This window comes from Cherax quadricarinatus, chromosome 1 (genome assembly GCF_038502225.1).
Source record: "Cherax quadricarinatus isolate ZL_2023a chromosome 1, ASM3850222v1, whole genome shotgun sequence".
Lineage (NCBI taxonomy): Eukaryota > Metazoa > Arthropoda > Malacostraca > Decapoda > Parastacidae > Cherax > Cherax quadricarinatus.
In genome coordinates this window covers 102766400-102791712 of record NC_091292.1, presented here as the reverse complement: position 1 = coordinate 102791712, position 25313 = coordinate 102766400, and the positions used below count along the sequence as shown (strand labels likewise).

Sequence of the window (25313 nt, the reverse complement as noted above, 5' to 3'; positions counted from 1 at the left end):
GCTACTATCATACTTCCATTCAATGCTAAATGTAATTGATTTGTGGTCGCTAGCACCCAGTTCCTCTGAAATTTCTAAATTATTAACAAGGGATTCATTGTTTGCCATAACTAAGTCAAGCAGGTTATTTCCCCTTGTAGGTTCTGTCACAAACTTGCTTCAAAAAACAATCCTGAACTACTTCTAAGAAGTCGTATGATTCTAAATTCCCAGTCAAGAAATTCCAATCAATATGACTAAAGTTAAAGTCTCCTAGAATTACTACATTATCGTGCCTTGTGGCCTTAACAATTTCCTCCCATAGTAGTCTCCCTTGGTCCCTATCTAAGTTTGGGGGACGGTATATCACTCCTAAAATCAGTTTTTCATGCCCCTCTGAAAATTCTATCCAAACAGACTCTGTATGTGTTACTTCAGACTTAATACCCGTTTTCATGCAACAGTTCAAGCGATCTCGGACATACAATGCCACCCCACCCCCCTTCCCGATACTTCTATCCACTTGGAACAATTTAAAACCCTGAATATGACATTCCGCAGGCATGTCCCGACTTTTTGAATTAAACCACGTCTCAGTTAAGGCAAATACATCAATGTTACCTGCACTAGCAACTAATCTCAACTCGTCCATCTTATTCCTAGCACTACGGCAATTAGCATAATAAACATTGAAAGACTCTCCTTTCTCTTTACCCTTCCTGCTCATTTCTGTTTTTCTACTAAACCTATTACTGTCCTTATCACCCAATGTCCCTGGCTTTTCAACATCTACCTCGTTCTGCTTATTACTAGTTCCCCTAGAACTCGTAATATTACTACACTGGGACTTCACTGTTTTCCTGCCAAAACCCATACCACTAACTATTCCTAGTTTAAAGTCCTAACTGCTCCCTCCACTGCAGTTGCCAGTGCTACCACCCCAGACCTAGATAAGTGAACCCCATCCCTGGCATGCATATCACTTCTGCCATAGAAGAGGTCCCAGTTGTCAATGAATGTTACCGCATTTTCCTTACAGTATTTGTCCAGCCAACAATTGACACCAATTGCCCTGGACAACCATTCATTTCCAACTCCTCTCCTTGGCAAAATACCACATATGACAGGGTTCCCACCCTTACTCCGAATTATTTCTATTGCTGACCTATACCTGCTAATCAGGTCTTCACTCCTACGTCTGCCAACATCGTTGCCTCCAGCACTGAGACAGATAATAGGATTGCTCCCATTACCTCTCATGATGTCATCCAGACGGCTAACAATATCCTCCATCCCAGCCCTAGGAAAGCAAACTCTCTGTCTCCTACTCCTGTCCTTCAAGCAGAACACCTCAATGTAGCCATACCATAACTCTCTCAATGTAGGTCGTGTAAAGAGTAAGACTCCGTAGGTGTTTACACCAAGCAAGTAATACATCGAACACATTCTGTAGCCCTTGTTCTCTCTGGAAAAAGAAAAAACATTATGTATCAGCTGATGAACATTAGATTATTATTATTGTACTCATGAGCAGTGCATAGCACAAAGGAAAAAAATGGAGGGGAAAGCTGAGGCAGAAGAGCTGAAGGAAGAGCTTCAGGTTAAAGACAGGAGTCATAGTTAATAAAGCAAACCAGTGTCAGTGTTACCAGCATATGTTTCTCTGTGAAATAGGAGAGTACTCAGTACAGAGAGTACTCAAACAAGAAAATTTAACGTACTATACTATGTGTAGGATCACAACTCCAAAATCTGTGCATATCCCTACATACATACGTGGGTCCTGAGAGAGGGAGCAGAGGCACTATGTGTACCTCTAACAACAATATTCAATACATCTATCAAAACAGGGAGATTGCCTGAGGCATGGAAGACAGCAAATGTAGTCCCAGTCTTTGGAAATAAATGGTATAAAATACCGACACAATGGCAATATAAACACAAATGCAGTATAATGTGATCCTTTATTGACTACGTTTCGCCCACACAGTGGGCTTTTTCAAGTCACAAACAGAACTACCTGGGGTGGAAGGAACGCGAGTATTTATAGTCCGGCTGAGGTCAGGTGAAGAATGCTGCATCTGATGATGTACCGAGTTGGGTTGTAGAGTCTAAAAACTTGGGTAGCTTGGAAAGGAGACTGGACAAGTTTGTGAGCAGACCTTCTACAGTGTTCTTATGTGGGATAGCGATGAAGAAGTTTCTTGGCAAGTGGTTCAGCTATGTTATTGAAGCCACTATTCTGGTTGAAGTTGTCGGATATAGAAATAAGTGATGATTCCAGGATTCTTCGGTATTGGGTGTTGTCTTCTGTGGCGATAAGTCTTGAGTTTCTGTAGTTTATCAAGTGGTTGTGTGAATTACGGTGTTGTACGCATGCATTCCTTGTGTCGTCAGACCTGCTTGCGTATTGGTGTTCTGAAATACGTGTTTGGAGGTCCCTTGATGTTTCGCCCACGTATAACTTGTTGCAGTCATTACAAGGGATTATGTATACCCCTGCAGAGGATGGAGGCTTGTCCTGCCTACTACTGGTGATGTCCTTGATGGTCGTGGTTGTGGAGGTAGATACTTGGAATGATGTTTTGGCAAAGATGTTGGAAACATGTTTGGCAATGGAGTTGGTGGGAAGGACTATGTATCTCTTCTCGGCAGTGTCTTCTCTGGGTGTGTTGAAGATGTTTAGTGCTCGCCGTCTGCAGTCTCTGATGAAGTGATGAGGATAGTGGAGTTTGGAAAATACCTGTTCAATTATAGTGCATTCTTCCTCAAGGAACTCGTTGCTGCAGATTCTGAGTGCACGCAGGAAGAAGCCTATAATTACACCACGTTTGGTTTTGGTGTCGTGGTGAGAGTAGAAGTGGAGAAGATCGTTTTGGTTGGTGGGTTTTCGATAGACTTTAAAACGAAGTTCGTGGTCAGCTTTGCAGAGTAGAACATCAAGGAAAGGAAGAGTGTTGTCGACCTCTTCTTCAAGTGTGAACTGGATTGAAGGCTCGACCTGGTTGAGCTTGTCTTGGAGAGCTTGAACGTTGAAGCGTTTAGGAGTTATGAGGAGAATGTCGTCAACATAACGGAGCCAGGTGACAGACGAAGGAATAATGGTGGAGAAACGTTCGGCTTCTAGATGTTCCATGTATAGGTTCGCTAGGACTGCACTGAGTGGCGAACCCATGGGTAGTCCAAAAGTCTGCTGAAAGAGGTGATTTTCAAAAGAGAAACACGTAAAGCCAACACATAGTTCAACCAGGTCGATGAAGTCGCTGGCTGGAATGGGAAGATCAAGTGAATCGTCAATTTTCTTGCGCAAGAGATCGATGGCTTGTTTAGTAGGTACTTTAGTGAATAGGGAAGTCACGTCAAGGCTGGAAAGTTTCTTGTTCCTGATGTTGATGTTGCGAATGCGATTGAGAAGATCACCTGAGTGTTTGAGATGTGCTGGACTGATAGTGCCCAAGAGTTTCGAGAGGTGTTTGGCGAGAATTCCTGAGAGCTTGTGGGGAGCACTGCCTATTCCCGAGGATATGGGCCTCAGTGGGATACCAGGCTTGTGAGTCTTTGGCAGGCCGTACATTCTGGCAGGTCTGGGGTTGCTGGGCATGGTGTGCAGAAGTTTCTTCCCTTGTTCTGAGCTCCTCAGAATGCGGCGAGTCCTTTGAAGAAAAGTTTTAGTAAGGTTGTCCACTTGGTTAGTTGTGAGAGGTTTGTAGGTATCTGGGTCATTAAGTAGATTGAGCATTTTGTTCCTGTAATCGTCAGTGTTCATGATGACAACACCACCTCCTTTATCAGCGGTGGTGACCCTGATGGTCGTGTCTTCTGCTAAACCTTTGAGTGCATTGATGTAACGTCGGGGTATGACTGGGGAGCTGCGTGTTGAGATGGCTGCTGAGATGATGCCTTGAAGATAGCCTTTTTGGAAGTCGGAGTCATTGTGTCTGTAGTTTTTGGCGATGAAATTGAGGTCTTGTTTTGGTTTCGTAATTCCTGTTGCGAATTTGAGGCCTAAGCTGAGGGCTTCAGTTTCTGTGGTTGACAGTGGACGAGATGAAAGATTTTGAATAATTTCAGGTCTTCCTAAACTTTTCCAATTACTATTATCGCAGAGTGTTTGTAGTTTCCTAGTAAGTCTGATCTTCTGTTGAACATTCGCTGTGGTAACTCTGCTGCGAATGATTTCGGCGGTGCGTCTGTTCATGTTGCCCCGGAGTGTTGTGCCTAGTGTTCTGGCTTGGAGAAAAGCTTCCTTTGTAGCACTGTTTAAGTCATCTGCACACTCTTCAAGGTAGGTCCGAGCTGTAGCGGAGAAAGGTGGTTTGATGTTGGCAATTTGAGGAGGAGTAGATCTTGGTAAGACCATTTCTTGGATGCAGTCACGAAGAAAATTGTGTCTGTTGCGAAGTGAGTAAGCTTTTAGGAGAAGGTCCAGGTATTCTCTGTGTGAAGGATCCATTTCTACTGCAGTGTTTGACACGATGGAAATAAATGGTATAAAATACCGACACAATGGCAATATAAACACAAATGCAGTATAATGTGATCCTTTATTGACTACGTTTCGCCCACACAGTGGGCTTTTTTTTTTTATTTATTTTTTATTATCACACTGGCCGATTCCCACCAAGGCAGGGTGGCCCGAAAAAGAAAAACTTTCACCATCATTCACTCCATCACTGTCTTGCCAGAAGGGTGCTTTACACTACAGTTTTTAAACTGCAACATTAACACCCCTCCTTCAGAGTGCAGGCACTGTACTTCCCATCTCCAGGACTCAAGTCCGGCATCCCTTCATAAATGTTACTTTGCTCACACTCCAACAGCACGTCAAGTATTAAAAACCATTTGTCTCCATTCACTCCTATCAAACACGCTCACGCATGCCTGCTGGAAGTCCAAGCCCCTCGCACACAAAACCTCCTTTACCCCCTCCCTCCAACCCTTCCTAGGCCGCCCCCTACCCCGCCTTCCTTCCACTACAGACTGATACACTCTTGAAGTTATTCTGTTTCGCTCCATTCTCTCTACATGTCCGAACCACCTCAACAACCCTTCCTCAGCCCTCTGGACAACAGTTTTGGTAATCCCGCACCTCCTCCTAACTTCCAAACTACGAATTCTCTGCATTATATTCACACCACACATTGCCCTCAGACATGACATCTCCACTGCCTCCAGCCTTCTCCTCGCTGCAACATTCATCACCCATGCTTCACACCCATATGAGAGCGTTGGTAAAACTACTTTTTCAAGTCACAAACAGAACTACCTGGGGTGGAAGGAACGCGAGTATTTATAGTCCGGCTGAGGTCAGGTGAAGAATGCTGCATCTGATGATGTACCGAGTTGGGTTGTAGAGTCTAAAAACTTGGGTAGCTTGGAAAGGAGACTGGACAAGTTTGTGAGCAGACCTTCTACAGTGTTCTTATGTGGGATAGCGATGAAGAAGTTTCTTGGCAAGTGGTTCAGCTATGTTATAGAAGCCACTATTCTGGTTGAAGTTGTCGGATATAGAAATAAGTGATGATTCCAGGATTCTTCGGTATTGGGTGTTGTCTTCTGTGACGATAAGTCTTGAGTTTCTGTAGTTTATCAAGTGGTTGTGTGAATTACGGTGTTGTACGCATGCATTCCTTGTGTCGTCAGACCTGCTTGCGTATTGGTGTTCTGAAATACGTGTTTGGAGGTCCCTTGATGTTTCGCCCACGTATAACTTGTTGCAGTCATTACAAGGGATTATGTATACCCCTGCAGAGGATGGAGGCTTGTCCTGCCTACTACTGGTGATGTCCTTGATGGTCGTGGTTGTGGGGGTAGATACTTGGAATGATGTTTTGGCAAAGATGTTGGAAACATGTTTGGCAATGGAGTTGGTGGGAAGGACTATGTATCTCTTCTCGGCAGTGTCTTCTCTGGGTGTGTTGAAGATGTTTAGTGCTCGCCGTCTGCAGTCTCTGATGAAGTGACGAGGATAGTGGAGTTTGGAAAATACCTGTTCAATTATAGTGCATTCTTCCTCAAGGAACTCGTTGCTGCAGATTCTGAGTGCACGCAGGAAGAAGCCTATAATTACACCACGTTGGTTTTGGTGTCGTGGTGAGAGTAGAAGTGGAGAAGATCGTTTTGGTTGGTGGGTTTTCGATAGACTTTAAAACGAAGTTCGTGGTCAGCTTTGCAAAGTAGAACATCAAGGAAAGGAAGAGTGTTGTCGACCTCTTATAATTGTCGACCACTATAATTGAACAGGTATTTTCCAAACTCCACTATCCTCGTCACTTCATCAGAGACTGCAGACGGCGAGCACTAAACATCTTCAACACACCCAGAGAAGACACTGCCGAGAAGAGATACATAGTCCTTCCCACCAACTCCATTGCCAAACATGTTTCCAACATCTTTGCCAAAACATCATTCCAAGTATCTACCTCCACAACCACGACCATCAAGGACATCACCAGTAGTAGGCAGGACAAGCCTCCATCCTCTGCAGGGGTATACATAATCCCTTGTAATGACTGCAACAAGTTATACAGTGGACCCCCGGTTAACGATTTTAATCCGTGCAAGAGGGGTAATTGTTATGCGAAATAATCGTTATGTGAATGAATTTTCCCCATAAGAAATAATGGAAATAAAATTAATCCGTGCAAGACACCCAAAAGTATGAAAAAAAATTTTTTTTTACCACATGAAATATTAATTTTAATACACACAAACTGAAAAAGGCATGCACACTTACATGACACTTACTTTTATTGAAGATCTGGTGATGATTGATGGGATGGGAGGAGGGGAGAGCATTATCTTTTTACTGTTTAGAAGGGGAATCCCCTTCCATTAGGACTTGAGGTAGTAAGTCCTTTTCTGGGGTTACTTCCCTTCTTTTTTTAATGCCACTAGGGCCAGCTTCAGAGTCACTGGACTTCTTTCGCACAAGATATCTGTCCATAGTGGCCTGTACCTCTCGTTCCTTTATCACTTCCCTAAAGTGTTTCACAACATTGTCAGTGTAATAGTCACCAGCACGGCTTGCAATAGCTGTGTGAGGGTGATTTTCATCCATGAAGGTTTGCACTTCAAGCCACTTTGCACAGATTTCCTTTATCTTTGTAGTAGGCAACTTCTTCAATTTCTCTCTCCCCTCCTCTGAACCAGTTTCCCCAGGTCTGGCCTCTTGCTCTTGAAGTTGATCTATCAGCTCATCAGTGGTTAGTTCTTCATTGTCCTCCTCCACCAACTCTTCCACATCCTCCCCACTAACCTCCAACCCCAAGGACTTTCCCAATGCCACAATGGATTCCTCAACTGGCATACTCCTCTCAGGGTTAGCCTCAAACCCTTCAAAATCCCTTTGGTCTACACATTCTGGCCACAGTTTCTTCCAAGCAGAGTTCAAGGTCCTCTTAGTCACTCCCTCCCAAGCCTTACCTATAAGGTTTACACAATTGAGGATATTAAAGTGATCTCTCCAAAACTCTCTTAGAGTCAGTTGAGTTTCTGAGGTCATTACAAAGCACCTTTCAAACAGAGCTTTTGTGTACAGTTTCTTGAAGTTGGAAATAACCTGCTGGTCCATGGGCTGCAGGAGAGGAGTGGTATTAGGAGGCAAAAACTTGATGTTAATGAATTTCATGTCCCCATAAAGTCGCTCTGCCACGTCTGTAGGATGAGCAGGGGCATTGTCTAACACCAGGAGGCACTTAAGTTCTAATTTCTTTTCAGTTAGGTAATCTTTCACATTGGGGGCAAATGCATGGTGTAACCAGTTATAGAAAAATTCCCTAGTGACCCATGCCTTACTGTTTGCCCTCCACAGCACACACAAATTATCCTTGAGGACATTCTTTTGCCTGAATGCTCTGGGAGTTTCAGAGTGATACACTAATAAAGGCTTCACTTTGCAATCACCAGTAGCATTGGCACACATGAGAAGAGTAAGCCTGTCTTTCATAGGCTTATGTCCTGGGAGTGCCTTTTCCTCCTGAGTAATGTAGGTCCTGCTTGGCATTTTCTTCCAGAACAGGCCTGTTTCATCACAATTAAACACTTGTTCAGGTTTCAGTCCTTCAGTTTCTATATACTCCTTGAATTCCTGCACATATTTTTCAGCTGCTTTGTGGTCCGAACTGGCAGCCTCACCATGCCTTATCACACTATGGATGCCACTACGCTTCTTAAATCTCTCAAACCAACCTTTGCTGGCCTTAAATTCACTCACATCATCACTAGTTGCAGGCCTTTTTTTAATTAAATCGTCATGCAACTTCCTAGCCTTTTCACATATGATCGCTTGAGAGACGCTATCTCCTGCTATCTGTTTTTCATTTATCCACACCAATAAGAGTCTCTCAACATCTTCCATCACTTGCGATCTTTGTTTCGAAAACACAGTTAAACCTTTGGCAAGAACAGCTTCCTTGATTGTCTTTTTGGTGCCCACAATAGTAGCGATGGTTGATTGGGGTTTCTTGTACAACTTGACTAGGTCGGCAATACGCACTCCACTTTCATACTTATCAATGATCTCTTTCTTCATTTCAATGGGTATCCTTACCCTTATTGGTGTACGGTTGGCACTAGAAGCTTTCTTGGGGCCCATGGTCACTTATTTTCCAGAAACACCATCGAAAACACTGTAATAATACGAAATATTCCGAGTGTATGCTTGGATGTTAGCGCGGAGGCTGCCTGGTAAACAATGGCACGGGCGGCACATGTGAGGCTGGGTGAGGGCGCACATTAGACGCGTCTCGGACGAAAATCGGTGAGCGGGTTTTTAATCGGTATGCGCGGCAAAAATTTTGCGATTAAAGTAAGCGGTATGCGAAATAATCGCTATGTGATGCCATCGTTATGCGGGGGTCCACTGTACGTGGGCGAAACATCAAGGGACCTCCAAACACGTATTTCAGAACACCAATACGCAAGCAGGTCTGACGACACAAGGAATGCATGCGTACAACACCGTAATTCACACAACCACTTGATAAACTACAGAAACTCAAGACTTATCGCCACAGAAGACAACACCCAATACCGAAGAATCCTGGAATCATCACTTATTTCTATATCCGACAACTTCAACCAGAATAGTGGCTTCTATAACATAGCTGAACCACTTGCCAAGAAACTTCTTCATCGCTATCCCACATAAGAACACTGTAGAAGGTCTGCTCACAAACTTGTCCAGTCTCCTTTCCAAGCTACCCAAGTTTTTAGACTCTACAACCCAACTCGGTACATCATCAGATGCAGCATTCTTCACCTGACCTCAGCCGGACTATAAATACTCGCGTTCCTTCCACCCCAGGTAGTTCTGTTTGTGACTTGAAAAAGCCCACTGTGTGGGCGAAACGTAGTCAATAAAGGATCACATTATACTGCATTTGTGTTTATATTGCCAGTCCCAGTCTTTAAAAAAGGAGACAGACATGAAGCACTAAACTACAGACCAGTGTCACTGACATGTATAGTATGCAAAGTCTTGGAGAAGATTATCAGGAGAAGAGTGGTGGAACACCTAGAAAGGAATGATCTCATCAACAGCAGCCAACATGGTTTCAGGGACGGGAAATCCTGTGTCACAAACCTACTGGAGTTCTATGACATGGTGACAGCAGTAAGACAAGAGAGAGAGGGGTGGGTGGATTGCATTTTCTTGGACTGCAAGAAGGCATTTGACACAGTTCCACACAAGAGATTAGTGCAAAAACTGGAGGACCAAGCAAGGATAACGGGGAAGGCACTACAATGGATCAGGGAATAATTGTCAGGAAGACAGCAACGAGTCATGGTACGTGACAAGGTGTCAGAGTGGGCACCTGTGACCAGCGGGGTCCCACAGGGGTTAGTCCTAGGACCAGTGCTGTTTCTGGTATTTGTGAACAACATGACGGAACGAATAGACTCCGAAGTGTCCCTGTTTGCAGATGATGAGAAGAATTCATTCGATCGAAGACCAGGCAGAACTACAAAGGGATCTGGACAGGCTGCAGACCTGGTCCAGCAATTGGCTCCTGGAGTTCAACCCCACCAAGTGCAAAGTCATGAAGATTGGGGAAGGGCAAAGAAGACTGCAGACGGAGTACAGTCTAGGAGGCCAGAGACTACAAACCTCACTCAAGGAAAAAGATCTTGGGGTGAGTATAACACCAGGCACATCTCCTGAAGCGCACATCAACCAAATAACTGCTGCAGCATATGGGTGCCTAGCAAACCTCAGAACAGCATTCCGACATCTCAATAAGGAATCGTTCAGGACCCTGTACACCGTGTACGTTAGGCCCATATTGGAGTATGCGGCACCAGTTTGGAACCCACACCTAGCCAAGCATGTAAAGAAACTAGAGAAAGTGCAAAGGTTTGCAACAAGACTAGTGCCAGAGCTAAGAGGTATGTCCTACTAGGAGAGGTTAAGGGAAATCAACCTGACGACACTGGAGGACAGGAGAGATAGGGGGGACATGATAATGATATACAAAATACTGAGAGGAATTGACAAGGTGAACAAAGACAGGATGTTCCAGAGATGGGACACAGCAACAAGGGGACACAGTTGGAAGTTGAAGACACAGATGAATCATAGGGATGTTAGGAAGTATTTCTTCAGCCACAGAGTAGTCAGAAAGTGGAATAGTTTGGGAAGCGATGTAGTGGAGGCAGGATGCATACATAGCTTTAAGCAGAGGTATGATAAAGTTCACGGTTCAGGGAGAGTGACCTAGTAGCGACCAGTGAAGAGGCGGGGCCAGGAGCTCGGACTCGACCCCTGCAACCTCAACTAGGTGAGTACACACACACACGACCAGTGAACAGGCGGGGCCAGGAGCTTGAACTCGACCCCTGCAACCTCAACTAGGTGAGTACAACTAGGTGAGTACACACACATACACACACAGACAGAGACAGGTTGTTCCAGAGAGGGGACACAGAAACATGGGGTCACAATTGGAAGCTGAAGACTCAGACAAGTCATAGGGATGTTAGGAAGTATTTTTTTCAGTCATAGAGTCGTCAGGAAGTGGAATAGCCTAACAAGTGATGTAGTGGAGGCAGGAACCATACATAGCTTTAAGACGAGGTATGACAAAGCTCTGGAAGCAGAGAGAGAGAGGACCTAGTAGTGATCAGTGAAGAGGTGGGGCCAGGAGCTGTGTCTCGACCCCTGCAACCACAATTAGGTGAGTACAATTAGGTGAGTGAGTACACACACACACACACACACACATATATATATATGTACCAGTATCATTAAAAAAATTTAAATGTTTGAAAGAGACAAAAATTTATGAGAAAAAATCAAATTATTACAAAATTATTACAAATTATTACAAAATTACTAATGTACTAGCAATTTTAATTACCTCAACTCTACCAAAATCTCCAATGAAGAGTGAGCCTTGGAAGTAGAGGTGGGTCAGCTTGGTGAAAACTCTGCCTCCATCCCATAACTCATCACTGTTGTCTTCTCTTGATTTAAGTACCCATAAGTGGGTTACTTGAGGGAAGCATATAGAGAGAGCACCTAAATGACTTGCATCCACGCAGGATGGTTCTGTCAATGTTATCTCTGTCACCTGATTGCTAATAGGCATTGGGTCTTCATTGATTGCTATGTGTGAGTGGAACAGTAACCATTCAAGGCCACACAGAGTCACTTTCTTTAAATGCTGCAAGTATGCAAGTTTTTCAAAATGAGACATTATATTTTCAACCCTGCAATGTTGTAGAGTGATATGCTCCAGATATGGACAAGCCTTGCAGATAGCCTGAATATTAATTTCCTCAGCTGCAACATTATATACTTTTCTTGGTAATGATAATGGGGTATCTTCAGATACCAACAGTAAATCCTTTATCACAACAGCCTGAAGGTCATATCCACCATCCATAACAGCATCTAGTTTTTGAAGAGGTAAATGCTTAACTATTGCCTTTATGCCTACATATGTCAGCCATGTTTCACTAACATTGAGATGCAGCAGAGTTTTCATCTTTAGTAAAGCAGGAATACAATCGGTAAAGGTTGAGAGTTTTCCAAACTTTCCTGCTGAATTGGGATCAAGTCCCGAGTCTGTAAGTGCTCCATATTTCATGTCTAGATATGTAAGATGAGGACTATTTAAAGCCAAGCCAAGTAGCAGCTCATAAATTTTGCAGCTGGCAATTTTTATGTGGCGTAATGTTAAGTGTCTCAGCATTGGCATTTTAATTAGTGCTGAAGAAAGAAGATCAAATTTGCTTAGGGAATATTTCCATACATTTTCTCTATAGCTGATAAACATTCTGATGTTTTTTGCATGTGCCAGGACCATTAAATATTTTGAAGGATTTCTTGTTGGAAATTTAAACTTATCAACGTCAATCTGCGTTATAGATGGTGACAGTAACATTAATGCCAGCTCATCTATCACATCAAGGATATTTTTCTCTAAAGGACAGTTTGTAACATTATCAAATACTGGAGCTAATTTATCAAGGAACTCTGGATGAAAGTTTGGAGGTATTGACCGCAAAGACTCTCGTAAGAATGATGCACAAGGCTCATTGAATTTTATATTGACAAAACGATGTACTATCACTTGTAAAAATGTGATACTGTTCTTAACTGAGAGGGATGATAGTGTCTGAATGCCATTTTCACACTCTGCCATCATTGTGTCTTCTAATGCAAGGCACCAAGTTATAGAGTAAATAAAGCCTTAATCTTAGTCACAAGCCGCTCACAGTGTAACAAATGCACTCTTACCATTATATGTTATAAATTAGCTTAATCTCCAGTTTCCTTTTCCTGATATATAATATATGTACAGTATTTAATTTAACATAGCTGTTTTTTTTTTTAATTTAAAAATTCCATATTTTACTGATTATATTCTTACAGCAGTTTCTTGACCTTAGACACATGAGATCCATTACTCTGTAAAGAAATATGTGAGAAAAGTAAAAATTATGAAAACTATTCAAATAGTCGACTGACTTTTCAAAGAATTTCTTATACTGAAAAAATAGTGAAAAAGTGTCTCATTAGATTATTAATATACAGGAAAGTACATACAATTTTGTGTGAAAAATGGGTTGTGCTAGTGAAGAATGATAGTAAAGTACAATAATTAAAAATATTATATTTTACTATAATGCAAACAAATAAAGTTTCATATGTGCAGTCTATATGTATGCATGTCTAGAATACTGACCGCCATATCCCACTAAGGCAAGAGGACCCCCCATCCCCTACATAAAAAAAGGAAACACATGCACTATTTTCCATTCAATCAATACCTTGCTAAAAGTGTGCTGACATCACAATTCACATTACCCTCCTACCTTCAACCTTCCCACCTCCAGGACTCAAGTCTGGCTAACAGGTTTCCCTGAATCCTTTCATAAATATGTATTACCTTGCTCACTCCAACAATACATCTATTAAAAACCACACATCTTTATTCACTCCTGTCTAATATGCTCACACAAGCAAGTTGGATCCTCAAGCCTCTAACTTTCACTCATTTATCCCCTCCCTCCAACCATTCCTGGCACAACCCCTCCCCCCTTTAGCCTGGTGGCTAAAGCTCCCGCTTCACACACGGAGGGCCCGGGTTCGATTCCCGGCGGGTGGAAACATTCATTTCCTGGTCACAGCAGCAAATAGGTACCTGGGTGTTAGTCGACTGGTGTGGGTCCCCCAAGATTAAGGACCCCAATGGAAATAAGTTAGACAGTCCTCGATGACGCACTGACTTTCTTGGGTTATCCTGGGTGGCTAACCCTACGGGGTTAAAAATCCGAACGAAATCTTATCTTATCTTACACCCTTTTTGTCATCCTATCCCTCAATATTATCTCTAAATGCCCAAACCACATTAATAACCCCTTTTCAGTCCTCTGAATTATACCACTGGGGACCTTACAATGTTTTCTAAATTCTACACTTTGAATTCTCTTCTTACTAATACAGTATCATATTACACACTCTCAAAATGACATTTCCACTGTCTCTAGCCCCCTTGCTATAAAAAATAAAAACACATCCAAACAAAAAATACACACAAAAATAAAATAAAAACTCAGGTTTCTGCTAATTTCTCATCTATAACCATTTTCAATATGTCTATCACCCTTTGATCTGTAAAGGCATCCACCAAGAGTTTAATTTGGGAAAATTTCATTATACCCTCATCTTCACATGAGTTACTATCTTTAGCTTTAGTACAATATTCTGCCTTTTCCACTGGCACTTCTGTCTCTGTGCACCCCAAAACTTTATTCATATAGTCTGAAAATGACATGCTGGAAACTTTTTCAATTTTGTGATTTGCACACCACTTTTTATCTTCCCAATTAATATCTGTGATTTTTGTATCTACCATGATTTTGTCTTCTTTCATTAATAAAGATTGTTCAAGTGCTTTTTTCCTGAATACATCAGTGTCACAACTTTTAACACTAGTTTCTCTAGAGATTGAAGCTTGAAACACACGCTGTAACAAAAGTTTTAAAATTTCGGATGATGTCATTGTAGCAATATCCATCATATTAGGGTTAAACACAGAACTAATGAGGTCAACAGAATGAACACCTTGACACAAGCTGGAAACCTGATACATTACTAGTGACTCCTTAATCTGCTCCTCACAGTCAGAAGGAAGTTCTAACCAGGTGTTTATACTCACTGCAAAGTTTATATGCTCTACAAAATGCCACCATTGTTTTGGCACAAACAATACATCCCCTGGCTCAAGTGTGACTACATATGGAGTGCTAAAATTTAATTTGGGATGGGAGGCCACACTAGGACAAGGAAAACCAACTTTACTATATATGCTAGATTCTTCATATGGGATACGTGTGGGTGACAAGTACTGAGACTGAGATTTGGGGAAGAGAATCCATCTTTTCTTACCAATTATCTGTGCCACAAGATTGCAGCCATATGTATCTATATGACAGGGAGTGTTTGCTCCAGCTGTGCCCATCCAAAAAGTACTGTCACGAATTTCCTTGTCAGGGAACCCAAATAAGCTCCAATCCACAGCCCCTTTCATCTGGTCTACATGCTCCAAGTCCTTCATATAATAATAATCAAAGTAAGCCCAGTGATCATTACAATTCACTTCTTGATTGCAAGAGGTTAAGCTTGTTCTCTTTCCTTGTGACCATTGGAGAAACTCTGAAAAGGTCATATTTGCCTTTAAACAAGTTGTTTCCCACTGTGGAGCTGAAAGTACTCTATTTTCCTTCACCCTTGTGCCAACACGAAACTTAAGTACCTTTTCTTCAAAAATTTTAAGCCAGTCTGAAGCACCCCACTCCATACATTTCCATTGAGGGACATACTCATCTTCACATCCAAAAGATGAAAGGTAACCTCGAAACACCAAAGGCTCTGTTAAATCATGAAGGATTGCTTTTCTTATATCAAGTGGATTTATATGTTTAGCCTGGTCTTCACACAACTGATGTGAGTCTTGGCATATTCGCTTGAGTAGTGGCTCAGCCATTTTATCATCACCTGCATAAGAATGCTTGATTTTAGGTCCAATTAACCTGAAAAAATTACAGAGCTTAGATTAAAAACAAACAAAAGCAATACTTAACAGTGTAGCAGTAATATGTAAGTTTCATAAACATATATGTAAGAAACAATACAGGTAGTGTATTTACAATTATGTAAAACTAACTACAACATCAAAATACTTTACTGTGATAGGTAATCCTGACCAAGGCCTTTTTTTCATTCTATGTATTTATTTAGTCACCATGTTTTTAACACACCAGCCATCTCCCACTAAGGTAGGGTGACCCAAAAAAGAAACACTTTTACCATCACTCAATCACTTTCTTGTCAGAGGAGTGTCAACTTTACAGCTCAGATGCCCCTCCAAACTGCCTATACCACATACTGTATAAGCATATTGGGTTGTCATGAATCATTTAGTGCATCAAAAAGTTTGACACCTACAGCCTTCATATTTAAACCAATTTTTAGATCAAAAAGACCACATGAAATAAATTTATGAATTACAATATTAAAAACTGCAATAAATTAATGATCTGCACAAACCACAAATTTAATGTGCTGATATCTTTTAACCCTTTGACTGTCGCGGCCGTATATATACGTTTGCGAGGTACCGTGTTTGACGTATATATACTCATAAATTCTAGCGGCTTCAAATCAGGCAGGAGAAAGCTAGTAGGCCCACATGTGAGAGAATGGGTCTGTGTGGTCAGTGTGCACCACATAAAAAAAATCCTGGAGCACGCAGTGCATAATGAGAAAAAAAAAACTCCGACCGTTTTTTTTAATTAAAATGCCGACTTTGTGGTCTTTTTTCGTATAGTATTTGTGGTTGTATTCTCGTTTTCTTGGTCTCATTTGATAGAATGGAAACTATATTATAGAAATGGAGGTGATTTTGATTAATTTTACTATAAAAAGAACCTGGAAATGGAGCACAAAGTACAGGAAATGTTTGATTTTTGCCGATGTTCAAAAGTGAACAAATGATGTCATTGTCCAATAAATGTCCAAATAGCCATTCTAATACGCAGTCATGAATGGGTTGATGTAATTTTTACAATTATTACAGTATTGCAGTAGTCTGCATAACAGTAAATCTTCTATTTTTTGTTTGAATAAAATTTCAAAATAAAAAGCAAGAGTAATATCACAGGGATCTGGAGACATGACTGATGAACAAAGAAAATGTTATTTTAGAGCCAGGAATGTCTGCATTGTTCATTCTGGACCTTATTTTGAAATTGTCCAATTTTTTAATTTTCGTGAAATTGGACAAATTGCAAATTTCTGACCATGTTATTGGGTAGTTGAAATCGGTAAATGGGCAGTTTCTTGTACTCAATCGATAGAAAAAATAGAGTTCTGAAGAAATAGTTATGAGTTTGGTTGACTAGAATAATGGAATTAGCCGAAAATAGGGCTCAAAGTGGGCGATATTGCCGATTTTTAAATATCACCGAAGTCGCTAACTTCGCGAGAGCGTAATTCCGTCAGTTTTCCATCAAATTTCGTTTTTTTGGTGTCTTTACAATCGGGAAAAGATTCTCTATCATTTCATAAGAAAAAATAATTTTTTTTTTTTTCGAATATTTTGCGACACCAGAAGCAACTTCAGGATTTGGCCCTTCGACAGTCAAAGGGTTAAATTACAGCAGTGTATAACTCTAGTGGAGAGAAGGCAGGGTAGGGGTTGCCCTAGGAAAGGTTGGAGGAAGTGGGGGGGGTACATTAGGTTTTGTAGGTAAGGGGCTTGGACATCTAGGAGGCATGTGTAAGCATGTTAGATAGGAATGAATGGAGGCAAGTGTTTTTTATAACTTGATATTCTATCGAAGTGTGAACAAGGTTACATTTATTTAGAGATTTATGGAAACCAGTTAGCCAAACTTGAGTCCTGGAAGTGGGAAGTAGAGTGCCTGTACTCTGAAGGAGGGATGGGGATTGCTGTAGTTTGGAGGGGCATCATATTTTGCTCTCTGCCAACAGTGATAGAGAGCAAGATTGAGCACAGTTTTGATAATTTGTCTGAAAAGCTTAACAGTATGTGTACAGTATTACTGTAAAACAAAGCCTATATTAAGCATAGCATTTTGGGCACAATTACAGTATTTAAATATAGAAGAATGAACTAGATGTTTATATATATATATATATACAGCCTCTCCTCACTTAACATTGGAGTTTTATTCCTAAGACCACGTCAGTAAACGAATTCGTCGCTAAGCAAGGAATATATTATACTGGTAGTGGGTTTGTGTCAACCATCTTTGATATTGTTTTTATGTCACCTTTGCACCATTTATAACATTTCTAGTATACTTTTAAATATTTATACAGTAGTGTACTGTATATTGTAATAAACAGACTAGAGGAAATCAGTTCTAATACAACTAGGTACAATGACACCTGAAAGAATAAAAAACAATAAAAATCTTTATAACATAAAAATAATCGAGTCAGAAGTGCAGCAAAGACATACAGTAAATGAAGTACTGTACTAGATACACGTTCATTAAGTGATAAAATTTAAGGGTGGGGAATACGGTAGTTGGATTATTACTATTTAAATAAAAATATAAAATAATTTCATTTCAAGGATTACTGGTCATACTATTAGTAAACCCTCCATGTAAGCGACCTCCATATATCAAACCTCGAAAATAGGGAACAAAATCCACTTGATCAATCAATTTGGGAACCATAGTTAAAGTCTGTTAGTAACATACTTATCAGTTATTGTTACTTCTTTCTTCTTTCAACAAACTGGCCATATTCCACCGAGGCAGGGTGACCCAAAAAGAAAAATGAAAGTGTCTCTTTTTAAGCTTAGTAACATATACAGGTGAAGGGGTTAATAGCTCCCTGCTCCCGGCATTTTAGTCGTCTCTTACGACACGCATGGCTTATGGAGGAAGAATTCTGTTCCACTTTCCCCTATCACTCTGTTATATGGAAGGTTAACTGCTATATTTGTGAGAAGAGCTAAACCTACAAGGGTTACACAGTGCCTGGGTTAGTTCCAAGGAAGTGGGTGCTCGTGCCTTAGTTGATAACATCATCATTTCACATGCTGAGGGATCAAGGATCAATTCCTGGCATGGGGGAAAAACGTTGGGCACCTTTCCTTACATCTGGAAAGAGGATTGATGGACCTCAATGGAAAAAAAAGGGCAAACAGTCCCTGATGACACAAACTTTATTGGTTTATCCTGCATTACTAAGCTTCTGGGTTAATAATTTGAACCGAATAATTATTTTTATTTATTTATTTATTTTATTTATTTTATGTTTTTGCAAACAGTACATAGAGATTTTATATTTACAATAGTGGGTTGCAATGCAGAGAGAGCCTCTATTATGCCTAGGCATTATGGGAAACAAGCAGGTTGCAACACTTGGGTTGGAAACAGTAAATGTATAAAAGGCATTCAGCATGAAGTTATAAATAAAGACAATAGATCAGGTCAGCAAACAAAGGGGGACAGCAGAGGGCAGCAAGGGACTAGCTCCCTTAAGGTTTACTATACTAATAGCAGGAGTGTAAGAAATAAGATAGATGAGCTAAGATTAATTGCAAGTGCAGGAAACATAGATATTATTGCTATAACAGAGACCTGGCTCAATCTGAAAGATAGAGAGATGCCCTCTGAATGTCACATACAAGGCTATAAATTATTCCACACTGACAGGGTCAACAGGAAAGGTGGTGGAGTAGCGATGTATGTCAGAGACAATTTAAATTGTTGTGTTAGACAAGATATTAAATTAGAAGCGTCAGCCACTGAATCTGTTTGGTTACAGCTTCTCGAGGGCCGAGAAAAACTAATTTTGGGTGTGATTTACAGGGCCCCAAATCTTGATAGGGAGTGCAGTAAACTTCTATGGGACGAAATTCGTAAGGCATCTACATACGAAAATGTTGTGCTAATGGGAGATTTCAACTATAGGCAGATTGACTGGAGCAATTTGACAGGAAATTTAGAGTCAGGTGACTTTCTTGATACGATCCAGGATTGTTTTTTAAAACAGTTTGTGACAGAGCCAACTAGGGGAAATAACCTCCTTGACTTGGTTCTTGCCAGTAGGGAAACACTAATTAATAATCTTGAGGTTAATGATGAGCTTGGGGAAAGTGATCACAAATCACTCAGTTTTAATATATCATGGAATTCCCCTAATAATGGCAATCAAGTCTCCGTCCCTGACTTTCGCTTGGCTGATTTCATAGGACTGAAAAATTACTTAGGTGGGCTGAACTGGAATGACCTGACTAAGGGTCAGGTAGGTGGTGATGGTTGCCGATATGATGCTTTCCAGGGCATAGTTCTAGCTGCTCAGTCAAATTATATTCCAAATAGGGAAATCAGATCAAACAAAAATGATCCTAAATGGATGAACAATAGATTAAAATATCTGATTGGTCAAAAGAGAGGCATATATAGGCAAATCAAAAGAGGAGAGGGGCAATTGAGAAATCGATATATTCAGTTAAAGAGAGAAATAAAAAAGGGAATTAGAAAAGCAAAAAGAGATTATGAGGTTAAAGTTGCAAGAGAATCGAAGACTAACCCAAAAGGATTCTTTCAGGTATACAGAAGTAAGATCAGGGACAAGATAGGCCCACTCAAAAGTTCCTCGGGTCAGCTCACTGACAGTGATAAGGAAATGTGTAGAATTTTTAACACATACTTCCTCTCAGTTTTTACACAGGAGGATACCAGCGATATTCCAGTAATGATAAATTATGTAGAACAGGACGATAATAAACTGTGCACTATTAGGGTCACAAGTGACATGGTCCTTAGGCAAATAGATAAATTAAAACCTAACAAATCCCCAGGCCCTGATGAACTGTATGCAAAGGTTCTAAAGGAATGTAAAGAGGAGCTTAGCACACCTTTGGCTAATCTTTTCAACATATCACTACAAACTGGCATGGTGCCAGATAAGTGGAAAATGGCAAATGTGATACCTATTTTCAAAACAGGTGACAGGTCCTTAGCTTCGAACTATAGACCAATAAGCCTAACCTCCATAGTGGGAAAATTTATGGAATCAATAATTGCCGAGGCAGTTCGTAGCCACCTTGAAAAGCATAAATTAATCAACGAATCTCAGCATGGTTTTACAAAGGGGCGTTCCTGCCTTACGAATTTATTAACTTTTTTCACTAAGGTATTTGAGGAGGTAGATCATGGTAATGAATATGATATTGTGTATATGGACTTCAGTAAGGCTTTTGACAGGGTCCCACATCAGAGACTATTGAGGAAAATTAAAACACATGGAATAGGAGGAGAAATTTTTTCCTGGATAGAGGCATGGTTGACAAATAGGCAGCAGAGAGTTTGCATAAATGGGGAGAAATCAGAGTGGGGAAGTGTCACGAGCGGTGTTCCACAGGGGTCAGTGTTGGGCCCCCTGCTGTTCACAATCTACATAAACGACATAGATGAGGGCATAAAGAGCGACATCGGCAAGTTTGCCGATGACACCAAAATAGGCCGTCGAATTCATTCTGACGAGGACATTCGAGCACTCCGGGAAGATTTGAATAGACTGATGCAGTGGTCGGAGAAGTGGCAGATGCAGTTTAATATAGACAAATGCAAAGTTCTAAATGTTGGACAGGACAATAACCATGCCACATATAAACTAAATAATGTAGATCTTAATATTACGGATTGCGAAAAAGATTTAGGAGTTCTGGTTAGCAGTAATCTGAAACCAAGACAACAGTGCATAAGTGTTCGCAATAAAGCTAATAGAATCCTTGGCTTCATATCAAGAAGCATAAATAATAGGAGTCCTCAGGTTGTTCTTCAACTCTATACATCCTTGGTTAGGCCTCATTTAGATTATGCTGCACAGTTTTGGTCACCTTATTACAGAATGGATATAAATTCTCTGGAAAATGTACAAAGGAGGATGACAAAGTTGATCCCATGTATCAGAAACCTTCCCTATGAGGATAGACTAAGGGCCCTGAATCTGCACTCTCTAGAAAGACGTAGAATTAGGGGGGATATGATTGAGGTGTATAAATGGAAGACAGGAATAAATAAAGGGGATGTAAATAGTGTGCTGAAAATATCTAGCCTAGACAGGACTCGCAGCAATGGTTTTAAGTTGGAAAAATTCAGATTCAGGAAGGATATAGGAAAGTACTGGTTTGGTAATAGAGTTGTGGATGAGTGGAACAAACTCCCAAGTACCGTTATAGAGGCCAGAACGTTGTGTAGCTTTAAAAATAGGTTGGATAAATACATGAGTGGATGTGGGTGGGTGTGAGTTAGACCTGATAGCTTGTGCTACCAGGTCGGTTGCCGTGTTCCTCCCTTAAGTCAATGTGACCTGACCTGACTAGGTTGGGTGCATTGGCTTAAGCCGGTAGGAGACTTGGACCTGCCTCGCATGGGCCAGTAGGCCTTCTGCAGTGTTCCTTCGTTCTTATGTTCTTATGTTCTTATATCATAGTTGTACAGTAGGATAGTAATTATTTCATAGTTGTACAGCAGATTATTAATTATAAGTGAATCAAAATTTGTATAAGACAAAAGATATATTCATATATTCAAAAATGCCTCTTGTGAAAACAATGAATCAATTATATTCCTGTTAACAATGGATAAAAGGTTCAAAGTGATTGTTGAAGTTATGATGTGGGAGTACATAAGTGAGTATGTGTGTTCATCATCATTGTTCATCAGTGAACAATGAAAGGACCCCAGTGGAAATAAGTCACTTTGTCTGACTTTTCTGGGTTATCCTGCTATATGTGATAATGTATGTAATCCTATGATACTCCAATACTGAAACTATGTACTGTGCCAAAACAAAAGCATTCACATTGCTAAACTCACAAACTAGTATTTAGTCACTTAGCCATAATACCAACTTACCTCATAATTTGTAATATTTTAAAATAAAGAATTAAACTAAGTCTGCCCGAAATGCCTAGCCATGCTAGGCGTTCTAGTGGTACACTCTGTAATCATTATTTAACTACATGTATAGGGCAAGGAGGAATAACATCTTGTAGGAGTGAGGAAGAGCCAGTTGTGAGTGTGGGGGAAGTTCGTGAGGCAGTAGGTAAAATGAAAGGGGGTAAGGCAGCCGGGATTGATGGGATAAAGATAGAAATGTTAAAAGCAGGTGGGGATATAGTTTTGGAGTGGTTGGTGCAATTATTTAATAAATGTATGGAAGAGGGTAAGGTACCTAGGGATTGGCAGAGAGCATGCATAGTTCCTTTGTATAAAGGCAAAGGGGATAAAAGAGAGTGCAAAAATTATAGGGGGATAAGTCTGCACTCTGAAGGAGGGGTGTTAATGTTGCAGTTTAAAAACTGTAGTGTAAAGCACCCTTCTGGCAAGACAGTGATGGAGTGAATGATGGTGAAAGTTTTTCTTTTTCGGGCCACCCTGCCTTGGTGGGAATCGGCCGGTGTGATAATAATAAAAAAATAAAAGTCTGTTGAGTGTACCTGGTAAAGTGTATGGTAGAGTTATAATTGAAAGAATTAAGAGTAAGACGGAGAATAGGATAGCAGATGAACAAGGAGGCTTTAGGAAAGGTAGGGGGTGTGTGGACCAGGTGTTTACAGTGAAACATATAAGTGAACAGTATTTGGATAAGGCTAAAGAGGTCTTTGTGGCATTTATGGATTTGGAAAAGGCGTATGACAGGGTGGATAGGGGGGCAATGTGGCAGATGTTGCAAGTGTATGGTGTAGGAGGTAGGTTACTGAAAGCAGTGAAGAGTTTTTACGAGGATAGTGAGGCTCAAGTTAGAGTATGTAGGAAAGAGGGAAATTTTTTCCCAGTAAAAGTAGGCCTTAGACAAGGATGTGTGATGTCACCGTGGTTGTTTAATATATTTATAGATGGGGTTGTAAGAGAAGTAAATGCGAGGGTCTTGGCAAGAGGCGTGGAGTTAAAAGATAAAGAATCACACACAAAGTGGGAGTTGTCACAGCTGCTCTTTGCTGATGACACTGTGCTCTTGGGAGATTCTGAAGAGAAGTTGCAGAGATTGGTGGATGAATTTGGTAGGGTGTGCAAAAGAAGAAAATTAAAGGTGAATACAGGAAAGAGTAAGGTTATGAGGATAACAAAAAGATTAGGTGATGAAAGATTGAATATCAGACTGGAGGGAGAGAGTATGGAGGAGGTGAATGTATTCAGATATTTGGGAGTGGACGTGTCAGCGGATGGGTCTATGAAAGATGAGGTGAATCATAGAATTGATGAGGGAAAAAGAGTGAGTGGTGCACTTAGGAGTCTGTGGAGACAAAGAACTTTGTCCTTGGAGGCAAAGAGGGGAATGTATGAGAGTATAGTTTTACCAACGCTCTTATATGGGTGTGAAGCGTGGGTGATGAATGTTGCAGCGAGGAGAAGGCTGGAGGCAGTGGAGATGTCATGTCTGAGGGCAATGTGTGGTGTGAATATAATGCAGAGAATTCGTAGTTTGGAAGTTAGGAGGAGGTGCGGGATTACCAAAACTGTTGTCCAGAGGGCTGAGGAAGGGTTGTTGAGGTGGTTCGGACATGTAGAGAGAATGGAGCGAAACAGAATGACTTCAAGAGTGTATCAGTCTGTAGTGGAAGGAAGGCGGGGTAGGGGTCGGCCTAGGAAGGGTTGGAGGGAGGGGGTAAAGGAGGTTTTGTGTGCGAGGGGCTTGGACTTCCAGCAGGCATGCGTGAGCGTGTTTGATAGGAGTGAATGGAGACAAATGGTTTTTAATACTTGACGTGCTGTTGGAGTGTGAGCAAAGTAACATTTATGAAGGGATTCAGGGAAACCGGCAGGCCGGACTTGAGTCCTGGAGATGGGAAGTACAGTGCCTGCACTCTGAAGGAGGGGTGTTAATGTTGCAGTTTAAAAACTGTAGTGTAAGGCACCCTTCTGGCAAGACAGTGATGGAGTGAATGATGGTGAAAGTTTTTCTTTTTCGGGCCACCCTGCCTTGGTGGGAATCGGCCGGTGTGATAATAATAATAAATATGTAAACCACACAACAACCAAATTCTGTAAATTCAACATTGTAATCTTTATAGAGAATAAACTTTGAATTGAATTGAATTGAATTGAACTGTATTTGTGTATACCTGAATAAACTTACCAACTGCAAAATGGCTATAATTCGCCGAGTCAAAACTGACAGCTATTTCCATGGCCAATAAATTACATATCCAGTAGCAAGCCCACATGACCACTAATACTACTGCATAGCTCCAAAATCAAAAATAAAAAATAAAATTTGTTTTTCTTTGTGTGGTATGCAAACTGTAGTTTACATATAATAGAGTATTGTTGAGCACTATTATGTAAATTCCCTACGGGTCCAGCGCTTCCCCCTGATTAAAATATAAAAAAAAACAGATTTAATTTAATACAAATGATGTCATGATAAATAAAACACATGAAGCAGAGAATACCTTGTGTGGTTAATAGAGCCACTGACAACACTATTTTGTTTATTTGTTGGGTTTATTAGGGCCACTGACAGCTTAAGCAGCGACCAGCCCGACTTCCCGATGGAAGTTTTTATTCAGGTATACCCACACATAAATACACTTACTTAAATTATCATACACAGCAACACATGTGTAGATTTTCTAGGAATACCCATAAAAAAGTTCAAGTGGCTTATTTCCATTGGGGTCCTTGTACGGGGAAGATATGTTGCCCAAAGCTGGACGGTGAAAGAAAAAGGAACAAGAGTTCCTTTGTAATTAGAAATAGGAACTAGAAGTTCTCAATTAGATAAGGTGGACCTCCTTGCTAAACTCCAGCAGAGAGAGAAGCCC

The 25313-nt window shown here is 40.9% G+C and overlaps 2 protein-coding genes across 3 annotated transcripts in view; both read right to left on the bottom strand.

The window, feature by feature from the left end:
- The window catches only part of LOC128689059 (uncharacterized), a 22340-nt gene extending 7341 nt beyond the window's left edge, over positions 1-14999 (bottom strand). Inside the window, exons 1-3 of one of the 2 annotated variants that reach the window (XM_070085493.1) lie at positions 14879-14999; positions 11340-12895; positions 1346-1444 (exon numbers count right to left, since the gene is read on the bottom strand). In XM_070085493.1, coding sequence (XP_069941594.1) covers positions 1346-1444; positions 11340-12632 — 1392 coding nt within the window. In that variant the 5' untranslated portion in view covers positions 12633-12895; positions 14879-14999. Of the gene's footprint in view, positions 1-1345; positions 1445-11339; positions 13543-14878 lie in introns of those variants that run through there. The other variant, XM_070085486.1, reaches the window with a different exon arrangement.
- On the bottom strand, positions 13668-25313 carry LOC128689049 (HSPB1-associated protein 1-like). Its single transcript, XM_053777117.2, has 2 exons — positions 24942-25313; positions 13668-15522 (listed from the first exon to the last, which is right to left on the bottom strand). The coding sequence occupies exon 2, from the start codon at positions 15474-15476 to the stop codon at positions 14043-14045; it is 1434 nt and encodes a 477-aa protein (XP_053633092.2). The 5' UTR covers positions 15477-15522; positions 24942-25313; the 3' UTR covers positions 13668-14042.

Bases quoted from the DNA above. Each gene is read 5' to 3' on its own strand.
- LOC128689049 (XM_053777117.2), bottom strand. From the start codon at position 15,476: ATGGCTGAGCCACTACTCAAGCGAATATGCCAAGACTCACATCAGTTG.